At 43.3% G+C, this 11,686-nt stretch overlaps 1 protein-coding gene across 1 annotated transcript; it reads right to left on the bottom strand.

Annotated features, from left to right (window-relative positions):
- Positions 1–2,186: 2,186 nt before the first annotated feature.
- vip (vasoactive intestinal peptide) lies at positions 2,187–4,023 on the bottom strand. Its single transcript, XM_068741657.1, has 5 exons — positions 3,929–4,023; positions 3,501–3,605; positions 2,819–2,944; positions 2,281–2,392; positions 2,187–2,195 (listed from the first exon to the last, which is right to left on the bottom strand). The coding sequence occupies exons 1-5, from the start codon at positions 4,021–4,023 to the stop codon at positions 2,187–2,189; spliced, it is 447 nt and encodes a 148-aa protein (XP_068597758.1).
- Between the last annotated feature and the right edge of the window lie 7,663 nt (positions 4,024–11,686).

Genomic DNA, 11,686 nt, shown 5'->3' with positions numbered 1-11,686 from the left:
CTTTCTTGATGTGTTGTTAGAGATTTACATGCAGAGATTTGACCTTGTTCTCTGTGAGATGTGTTTGGTTTGGTTTTGTATTTTATATTATATTATAATATGTTTTTTGTAGCTAGCAGTGCAAAAACAGGATTTAAATAAATACATTTAATAAACATTTGATATATTGCATGTTTTTACATTAGTAGCTAATTTTACACAATGCACATGATTTGGTATTAAATTAATTTTGTCAACAACAAAAAAATCTGAGGAGCCACTTGGGAGCCAAAAGAACCGGCTCTCTTAAAAGAGCTGGAATTCCCATCACTACACTGAACTGGAACAAGATGGTGGTTTAAAGCTAAACTTTGCTGATCTTCCTTTGGACAGTTTCTGGTTATCTGTTGCCAAGGAGTTCCCCGTTCTAGCCAACAAAGCTATTCTGACATTGCTCCCATTTTCAACCACATATCTGTGTGAGCTGAGCTTCTCAAGCTCGACGGCGATAAAAACTACAAGCAGAGAGAGACTGAGAGCTGATGAGGAAGAGCTTCGTGTGTGTCTTCATTTCGTGTTCATCGAAACAGCCCCAGGTTTCCCACTAAGTATAAATACATAAAAAAAACTATATTATTAATTATATGTATTATAATAAAGGTCATCTAATCTAATATGTACTGTTAGAGTGTAATTTTGTGTCATTTTGGTTGGGGGTGTGCCGCAGGATTTTGTAAATGTAAAAAATGTGCCGCGGCTCAAAAAAGGTTGGGAAACACTGTTCTAGACACTCAAAGTCGCTTTATTATAGCTGAGGTTGTCTTGTAGCGTTGAAGAAGCCTGGATTATGGGAAGTTGCCTTGTTAAAGATGGAGCTGCTTCCCAACCAAACCGAGTTGCCTCCCATTTAAACCGAGTTGCATTGCATGAAATGGGACTTGAACAACATCTCATAGCTTTTTTTTTTTTTTTTTTTAATGCTGTCAACTGAACCATTTAATAGAACAACATCACAGCAGTTTATTCAAATCAAGAAAACAACCGAACAGACTCAAACGAGAACAACGTCCAGCTGCGGGTGTCCAGTCGCTGTCCGTGGTGCTGAAGTTGCCTCCGTCCGTCTCTTCCTCCGTATGGCTCCGGCCATCAAACAATCAGCCAGACAAAAGACTCGGCGTTGAAAAATAGAGCATGATCTTTTATTTGGTGGGCGGGGTACATTACTAGACCAACTAAAGGCAGCACTACGCTCAGTTCTAGTATAGACTAGTATAAAGTGAGTATATGCATCTGTTCAAAATGATGTCAACATCCTGTTGCTCCTGTGGTTCATGTTAATCATCAGACAAGCATGTTAAGTTGTTTAAAACTATCCAGTGGCTCCTTTCAAAAGCGTCGCGGCAACTGTTAATTGAAATTGTCACAATAAGTCGACGATTTCCATGTAATTCTGTGCATCTCTGTTTTTACGGAACGTCAATGTGCCAATGAAATCTTTTTAAGCTATAAGGTTTCTCAGATCCGCCACTGAAAGGTGAAAAAAAATGTACGAAATAAAGAATATCCGACCAGACACATTCTCAGTGTTAAAATGAGCAAACGACGTGTTTCAGGTAAAGCCGAAGGGATAATAAATACATTTAGAGTCAGAATTCAATCACATAGATTCTCTATTCAAGGTTTATTGAACAGATGTGGGCTCCTTGGAGCTAAAGCTAAAGTGACGAGAGACCCGCTGAGATTCGGTGGGAGAGCTACTAAATCGAACTAAATAAGAGTTTAAGGAAATGCTGACCTGCCGTTGACTCTGAGGAATTTCCATGTTGTCCGTTGAGAGTTGAAGGACGTTTTATCGAGTGCTTATTAATTATAGAGGAGTCAGACCTGTCTGATGTTAAATAATAGTCGGGTTGTACATTTCTCCTTTGAAAGCTGATGAAACAACATCGATCTTTGTGGTTTCATTTAGTGGTTGCCTAGCGATGACTAAACACGTCGACGCGCTCCGATTCTCTGGCCAAGGATCTACGTACTCTGTCTCTATACGGTGTAAACATGTGTATGAATAAATATGTGACCGCGCCGGAGCGCACGCCGTCACTCAGGGTTGACTTGGTGTCCTTTGGATTATACGTGTTGTTTTTTTTTTGTGGAAGGGCGGTTTCATGAGGATGACTTGAGGGACTGGCAGAAGAACTGGCCGCTCCTCAAAGCGGCTGCGACACAGACAAGAAGGTTTGATCAGCTGTAATTCACTTTGTGCAATCCTTGCAAATGTTGTGTGTCTGTGCGCGTTCCCACCAGCTGAAGGTTGCTTAGGAGGTGATCCACACTGAGGTCGTCGTAGTTGTCCTGGAAGGCGGCGGGTTCGTCCCTGGACTCCTCTGAGTCGCCGGTTCCAGGATCCCCCAGGCTGGTCCAGCGTTCGGTGAGGAAGGAAAGGGTCGGGAGTTAGGAAGCGCGATTCCATGTGTGAATATTCTACTGCAAAATCCATCTATGGGATGCCGGGAAGACGGTGCGAGTCTCACATTTGAAACAGATTTATAACCTTCCAGGGACTTCCTCTCCAGTAGAATAAGAGTTTGTGTATTCCAGGCAAGCTGTTGTACATCTGTGTCCAAAATCTAACCATGGAGTTCATGATTCATGCTTTTAAATCTATTTTTCATAGATTTAAAAAGCTGCATATAAAATCCTGAGAACTTTGGTTCATGATTTCATATTAAATTCTCATCTTATCTTGGATAGTGGATTTTGACTCATGATAAGAGAGAGAATAGAACAATGATGGGCGGATGGAGGTAGGATGGAGGGAGGGGGGGGGGGCGATGTCTACCTTCTCTTTCCCGTTAGGACTGAGTTCAGGTACTTCTTGACGGCCATCTGTTTGCGGAACCGGCTGTAATTGTCTGTGAAGATGGCGTCTGAGTGGCGCTTCACCGGCTCGTCCATCAGCTCATCGCTGGACAGAGGAGGAGAACCAGAACCAAAGTCAGAGCAGCTCAGGGTGAGTGTGTGTGTGTGAGTGTGTGTGAACCCCTCCAGGCTGTGTCACGAACATGTAACGATGCAGTAATGGCATAAATTAACCTTTTAAAATGTTTAATCAATTACAGAATGCATCATCAAGCAGGACGAACCTTCCCCTCGTAAATATCACTCGGATATGACGACGGCCTCCATTTTTTATTCTCCTCCGTTACAAAAATCAGAAAATTGAATTACATTTTTAAAGGACAAAAAACTTCAATGTCACGTATTTCGCTTGATTGCTCACATAAAAGAATTGTAAGCTTTATTTTGAAATCCATGCTGGGGGGGGGGGGGGGGGGAGAATATCAATGTTTTGATTTGTGTTTTTTCAAAATTAAGTTTTTAACTACTATTCTCCTTTCTGTTTTCAGAAATCAGTTTGTATGAATGTATAATTTTGATGCTGTATGTTTTACTCAACACCTGAAGGAAACATTGACCTACTGGGGGGGGGGGGGGGGGGGGGGGGGGGGGGGGTCACCTACCTGACCCTCTTCCCGATCAGGGACTCCAGGTACCTCCGTGCTGAAAGCTGTCCGAGCAGTTTGCTGTACCCGCTGGTGAACAGACCGTCCGCGTGTCTCGTCGGTCTGCGGAGCAACACACAACGGAGACGTTCACATCTGCCTCCAGATGTTGCATCTGGCGCGCACGAGCTGAAGTTCTGATGACGTGTGCGGTCACAATTATTTCCGCTCTGCCGATATTGGCGAGGCAACAGATGATCATATCAGATCATATCTGAAATGTATCGAACGGTGTCATGAATCTTATCTTTTAGGAAGACGTTACTATAGTGACACGGTCGATATGACCCAGTGACAAGAGTAAAAAAAACAATTAAATGTGTTTACATGATTATTATAAATGATAGCAAATCGATTCTATAGTTTTTCTGAAGTGCTTCTCTTACCTCATGGATGCGTATGGCAGACTCAGAGTCCGCGAGTATAACACGCTGCACAGGGCTATTAGGAGAAGTAGCTGGGGGCCGCTCCGCGGTAACATGGCTTTACACCTGAGGATGGAGAAGGTTGTGGGTCCAAACCGGAACACGATGATCAGGTAAGTCTTGTTCCTTAATTTAAATTAAATTACGCACGACGGTTTGATCAATGCCCAAAGAGACGTTTGGATCATGAGCTTAAAGTAAAGTAAACTAAACAATGCTTTGTCCGCGAAGATTTTGATCTTTGCCATATTACTTGGCTGATGGTGAATTTTGACAGGAACTCCGCCGAATCCGATGCGTAATTACGCACAGCGAGACGCCGACGAGCTTCGTGTTACACTGCGGGGACACTGCGCTGTGAATTCAGTGCGTCCGTTTTCTGTCTGTGCGACAATTAACACTTTGTTCGACTTGTGGAAAGACTTTTCCAGAACAAACGCGACGTCCAAGGAAAATACTGAACTACTACTAATAATGATAATAATAATAAATATTAGTAATATTAGTAAAACAAAAATTAAGCTTACATTTGCTTTGGATAAAGTTGTCCGCTTTTTTTTTTTTAATCAGCTGCGCGTCCAAAGTCTTGATATCCTGCCGCTCCTGTATCTCCTCGGGTCCGCTGATGCTTCCTCACTCGAGTTGTCTTTTGGTCTTCCTCGCTTTCAGGTTTGTTCCCGTTTTATACACCTGGATGTTTCTCATGGAGCGGGGGGGGGGGGGGGGGGACGTTAGATTCGATCATTCGGCCTGTGACGTCATCAGGTCGCTGCTTCCGTCATTGGTCGGTCATTGAGTTATTTTTCCTCTCTTCATTGCAGCTGAACAACTAACTTCGATTAAAGGTGGTTTTAACTGCAGAGCCTTCATGCTCGAACTCAATTATTTCTCGAGGGAACCGACAATTCTAGAATTATACTGAAGTACTCTTACAATAAATATCGACGCCGGACTTTTCCCCCACATTTCGCACAGTTTTGAAGTTTCACCTGTTACTGCAGGTGCGAGTATGCAGCAATCAGCTAAAGCCTTTTGTTGAAAAGGTCAAATTCGGAAGTATAAATCAGTAAAATGGGTGAAAGGATTAAGAATAATCAATTAAACATTTCAGTTTATGTTATAACAAATTCATGAAAAACCATTTTCACACACTTACGTCTTACTTCTTTCTTGTGACTCCAGTTATTAGATGTACCCGACATCCATTTTATAAGACAGACAAATGTTACTGCATTAAAACAGTAACATGCCACATAGAGGATGGAATGATTTGTGTTTACAAGCCTAATTTGAAGCTGTATATATATATATTTATTTTTTTCTTCATTATCCTGTCATGACAACAATATTTAATTCCACAACAATGTCACCGAAATCCTGCTGCAGCCATTTTTATCTGCTCATTCGGCGCCATAAGAGTAAAGCTCCCAGCTGAACTGAGCCTGCAGATTAACACGGAAGACAAAAGCAATAACATTTTTGAAGGCGTTTGCCGGATACGACTTTGTTTTCTATTTCAGGTTGTGCTAAAAGGACGACAAACAGGACTGAAGAGAGTCTGAATCCACCCACGGTGTCCCTGATGAATTAGTCATGATGCTGAATGGTGCCTCATCCATCCATCCATCCATCCATCCATCCATCATTTCATTTTATATTTTATATTATATATTTGATTCATCCTCTTTTCATCATTCCAAATCATCATGTTTTTTTAGAGACACCTGGAATCTGCCTAATATTCCTCATTACATTTTCAAAAAGCTGTAAACATTTACACTTTTCTTCAGATTTAGATTTCTCTAGGATGTTTTATTCATGTTGTTATTTAGTGCAACCTTTTTCTGCTCTGTATTTGATGTTTTTCTTGTCCCTGATTGTCTTACAGCCGCACCTCTGATTCTACAAATGCACATTTCACCTCTAAATGAAGACAGGATGAATTCGAACTTAACAGAGAATTAAACGTCATCATCATCATCATCATCACCTCCGAGCCAGCTGGGGACTGTCTGACGAGATGGATTCTGCCATGAGGTTCTATATGTGAGCCACTTTCAGATTTTCACTTATTATTGGATCGGTTAATCTTTTTGATCAGGCACTTGTAGGGATGAACCGAGCATTTCGCGTCCTTCTAATTCATTTCATTGTTTTTTATTCTCCACAATCGCCCTTTTTACCGATTGAGTCACATTTTCAGAAAAGCGCTCTTCGTTTGCGTATCTGATAATGAAAAAAAATATTTATCAGGCCTTTGCCGTTCTTTGATATCTCCTCCAGTCACCAACCAGATGACCCCCCCCCCCCCCGCCCTCTCCTACTCCTCCCTCTTCTTAACCATGATGGCACCATCTGAACCTTAATGTGATCAGTCCAGAGAGAAAGTAGATTAAGCCGAAGTCCATGGGAGAGGGAGCTGGCCTAATTGACAGCAGTGATTGGAGACAGATCCCTGCAGGAAGAGGAAGCTGATGGGGGAAACATCAGCGTTATTATGTTGATGGAATGTACGGAAGAAAACGTTCCTATAGACCGACAGCAGTCTCACTTCTGCACACAGGATGGCACAGACGACTGACGGCAGCAGGAATGTAATGCCTTCCATTTCTCTGATTATCCTCCTTTGGCTAATCCAGCGGCACCGCTGATGCCTTCAGGGACGCAGCCTGCAGTCTCGTTCCAGCCAGGTCATCCTGGTTCCTTTATAGGTCACCGGACCAATAAGAGGAAAAATGTTGAAAACATATTTAGGAATATTGGTTGTATTTAATGCGATTATTATCACATGTCAGTCTGCTGGTAGGTTCTGAGGAGGGTCTCCATGGTCCCCGGGTCACCTGACACGTGTCTCATCCTTTAACGGCCCCGTTTTCTCCAGCCAGATTTGCCCTGTTGCTTTGTTTATTTTTTAACTTTTACAGTCGACACTCCTGAGATTCTCCACTGGGTTATCCACATCGTGGCTGTTTCCCCCCCCAGTGGAGATGACCCTCATGTAGACGTCTTCTGTAATGAGAGACTTTGCATCACGACTCTCCTTTCAGGCGGTACGATGTACGAGGAAGGGAATCCCCTGGCGAACTGAGTGCGTTTCCTGCACCACATTATCCAATTAGCAAACCATAGAGTGCCAAAAGGGATAGCAGATTACCAGCTGATGTGTGTGTGTGTGTGCCATTGAAAGAATACACTCAGATAAGATACAGATTGACAATGGTCAGAAGAGTGAAAAGACAGAAAGGAGGTGGAGGGTGGGATTGAAAAAGGCTAAAGCTGCTCGATTTTTATTTTACCGACACAAACATACCTGCAATAAATGTATATTAGAACAAACAGGAAATATCATCTATGTTGTCGTACAGAAAGAAACGACAGCATCCCTCCTCAGACAAACAACATGCTCCTCTGAAATGTGTTGGTGTCAAACAGGTCTCCATCTCCCATGTGGGAAGCGTCTCCTCCTGGTGCCGGTTGGGTTTGGTGATGGATTGCCTTCGACAACAAGAGGAGATTAGCCTGACGAATTACGGCTAAACTCCCCTGATGGCCAAACCCGGTTTGCTGCAGCCGGAGTCCGGCTGCCTTCGGAGCTGAAACGGAGACAGTAGGGAACCACAGCCGGATGGAATTTGGGAAATGAGCAGAAATAATGCAGTAATGCAAAATAACGTCTTTACAGCGCAGAATGTGGACACAGAACTTCCTCCCTGGTGAACCGGATGACGGCATTCATTCAACACGCGTGCACGTTTTTACCATTTTAGTTTAGATAAGTTTGGAAACGTGACAACAGTTGATGGTTTCAAATAGACTGAGGCTTTGATAATGTTGGGTTTCATATCTTAAAAAAACAAAAACATGTTGTCAAATGCTTTATCGAGAGTTTCCAGGATCGAAATGTAACTGTAAACCTCTCTTCAGTATTTCAGGGAGGGATCGGGGGAAGGTATCTGGCAACCTGCTGGAACTGGAGATGTCCCGCACCTTCTCTTGAACCAGTATGTAACACAAATAGAGCAGCTCAGTCCAATGGGAAGTGTGTTACCTACACACACACACACACGCACACACACACACACACACACACGCCACTCTCTCGTCGGAGAATGAGTCCCAGGAGCTTCTTCTAATGGAGGCCTTGTTTTTGGTGCGCAGCCTCCTGTACAGATCAATTAGATGACCAGAGCTCTTCATTGCATCCTCAATTAACTAAATACATAAATACATTTGGCCTGGATTCAGCCCTGTGGCAGACATTACGTACCACAATGCTATCTTGAGACTTTAATTAGTGCATCACACACACACACAGTTCTTAAGCACGATGCACCCAAGTGTGTGTATATCTATCTATCTATCTATCTATCTATCCATCTATCTATCTATCTATCTATCTATCCATCTATCTATCTATCTCTGAAAGCTCTCTAATGATTATAAATTGCATGCAAGCAGGGAAGACGCTTCCCTCTGACACTCGTCTCTTTTCCGCTGCAGCCTTTCTTACCTCTCAGATTATGGCACAGTAATGGCTGCATTCCATTCTGCTGGCGCCCTGCTATTGAGCATCCTGGGTCACCGGCACACCTGAATGCGACAGAGCCCTCATTAACGCCATCAGCTGTGGATGCGCCTCTCTGACGTGAAATGTCAAAATGTCTTTAGAGAGGTTTTTTACTCTTTGAGTCAGTGGAATGTAACTGAGTACATTTACTCGAGTACCGTGTTTATGTGCAATTTGGAGGCGCTCTTGACTTTTACACACTTTTACAACGTTTTCAACTGTGTATGTCGCATTATAGATCAAGGTAAGAACTCTAAATGAATGGATGACGCATCACAGGGTCATTCATCATGGGTGCATCACCTCCGCACAGATTTTTGAACGTAACCACCAGGGAGGGACTTCGCCGCCGTACTTCGCTGGTCGGCTGCAGTGCGTCACAGCAGACGATTGTTTGTCATGGGTGTTTCAGCAGTAATGAAATTTGAGCGCCCGCTATGGCAGGATGACCTCACCTCAAACAGCCCAGATGCCGGTGCAAAATGAGTGTAATGAGGGGTCTGACAGACTGGTGTGAATCTGCGTACGTTATTGAGCTGCAGTTCTGTAAAGCAGGATGTTGCTCACAACCTTTTCCTTCATGCGTGGCGGGTTCAAAATACCCAGAAACCCTCTGCGTGACCTTTCTTAGCAGGTTTTTAATCCTAAGGAACACGATCTCTGACTTCTCTTTCATATTGTTTAAGTACTTTGGCTGAAAACAAAAACCGATGCAACCAGAAAACAATGAATTCCTCAAACAATAAACACATTTTAAGCCACAGAGACGCAAAAACAGGGGGATGGCGCGAAAGAGAAGAGCCGTGATCATGATTTCAGACCTGTGGAGGCAAATGCCACTCTTTAATATTTTCCCTCAAATAGATGAAGTTTTCTCACATGCACTGTTTACCTCTGACTCTCTGACTCACGCACACACCACCCAGGGAGCTCGGCTGATATTGTTTGGGAGACTTAACTCAGTCAGATCGCACCCTGCTGTTGTGCGACATCCATCACATCCATCAGCTCCCATACCGCCTAAACTCCTGATTCTCCACTCAGGTACGATACTTCATGACCTCCTTTTGCTGAATTTGATTTCTTAGGTGCAGAAGGAGTTTTTCCCTCAGTAAGAAACCGTTATTCTACAACAGACATTGCTTAGACGATGCTGCTTATTTGACATCCTATTTTGTAAAATGACAGCAGTCTGTATTTCATGCAAATCATGATAAATAAAATACTTAAAGGCCAAACTGCTGCCTGAGCCTGAATCTTGGCGTGACTTTAGACAGATGCCAGTGATTACAGACTATTTCCAGATATAAATATCATCGTGTTAATTTTTAATTGGGGTGCCGGTGATCCTCTCTGCAATATTTGTGAATATCCTGTAGATTTAACTATGTGATTAAGTTTGAAAGACATGCAAATTAGCGTTGATAGTAGTAGTTGTTGTCAGGGGTTATTGGGCATATTAATAGCAGCGACTCGAGAGTGAACAAAGTGTTTTTTTGATGCTACATTTAATTAACTGACAGGCTGTGTGGCTGATGCTGAGCCTGACCTCTGCTTTCACTCTTTCTGGAGGAAGGAAATGGGAAAGTGAAAGCATGACACTGAACAATGTGAAAAAACAAGTTGTTCCTAATTAACTTGTAATAAATATCTTAACTTCTCTTAACAAGACAGAACAAAAATAACACCATAAAGGCGAGCACCATAGATTTGTCACGGAAAACAAGTAGAATATAGAGCATTTACCAAATCAGTCAGAGATGAGGAGGACGTTCACACGATTAAAGGTTTCCAAACAATTTCTCTAAAAATTGTTGTTAGATTCCAAACCATTTAGACAAAGATCAGTCACGCGTGACCAAATCTTGCATGTAGGCATCCGGTTGCACTACAAACAAGATACCTCTTATCAAATAAATAAAAATACACAAAATCTCAATAATATCCGCAATCTGGATCTGATCCGGATGAAACTCATTGGTAAGATAGAGGCCCCACACCCTACATGATTGTGTCAGATTCCATAAACATCGGCCAATAATCAACCGAGATATTGAGGAACAACTTTTGAAGCTCCATTTACTGCAGCGTTAACAAAAATGTCAAAGTGATCCAGAATCCAGAATCTCTTCTGGATCATCACCAATATTTACTTAACATTTCCTGAAAATGTAATCAAGATCCGTCTGTAACATTTTGCGTTATATGTTGCTAACAGACAGACAGACGGACAGATAAACGCCGGTCCGGTTCTGGCCCGGAGCGCAGAGCATCCTGCCCGCGTCCCGCCCCCTTCCTCCTCGCCGCGGATTGGCTGATTCTCGGAGGAAGAGGCTGTCGGGACAGCGAATGACGTCCGCGCTCATTTGAAACCCGCTTTAGCCGAATTCACCGTTCGCCACCCGGTCGGCGGTGCGTGGATGCTGTCGCTGGTGACGACGCTGCGCCCGAGCGGGGTTCATCCGAAGAGAAGAAAAGAAAAGGACTCCGCGACAAGAGCCAGACTTTTCCTTATTATCAGGTTAGCTGCTAAATATCTCAAAGTTAGCCGAGGCTAGCACCAGCTAGCTTATCTAAACCAATGGCTTTCTATGGGTGTTACGTTTTAGCTTGCTAATGCAGAAGAGTACTTTATAGCTTAGCTTGTCAGTCGCGATGTGTTTATGTCGCTGCAGTATTTGAAGCGTCACGTCGGGGGGGGGGGGGGGGGGGGTTGTCGTGTAAATTCCCGGCTAGCCTGTTAGCATGTAGCATCAGTCAGTGACAACATAATAATATTGAAATGTTGTCATTTCGCTTCGAGTCGTATGCGGTTAATAACAATGCCATGAAACGCTGTACGGATCATGTTGTAGCTAGCTAAGCTAGCTAGCTAGCTAGGTCAGCGCTCTGTGACTGCTGATGGCAGGTCCGCTAACAGTCAGCGACTGGTTGTTGTCTCAGAACCCATCCACCGGTGGGTGGTTTTGTCGAACTGAAATAACAGTGTTTAAGTGTATCAGTGACGGGGGTTTGGTTTATGTTTGTATATTTTTGTCAAATCATGTAGCAACTGATGCTGAGGTTCTCCTTGGGAGGGACCAGGTTGGGTAGGATTAGAAATGAGACAATAAGAGGGAGAGGTTAGACGTTTTGGAGACGAGGTCAGAGAG

The sequence above is a fragment of the Brachionichthys hirsutus genome, chromosome 7 (assembly GCF_040956055.1).
Source record: "Brachionichthys hirsutus isolate HB-005 chromosome 7, CSIRO-AGI_Bhir_v1, whole genome shotgun sequence".
Lineage (NCBI taxonomy): Eukaryota > Metazoa > Chordata > Actinopteri > Lophiiformes > Brachionichthyidae > Brachionichthys > Brachionichthys hirsutus.
The sequence above is the reverse complement of the archived record's forward strand: the minus strand, read 5'-3'. Positions and strand labels throughout refer to the sequence as shown.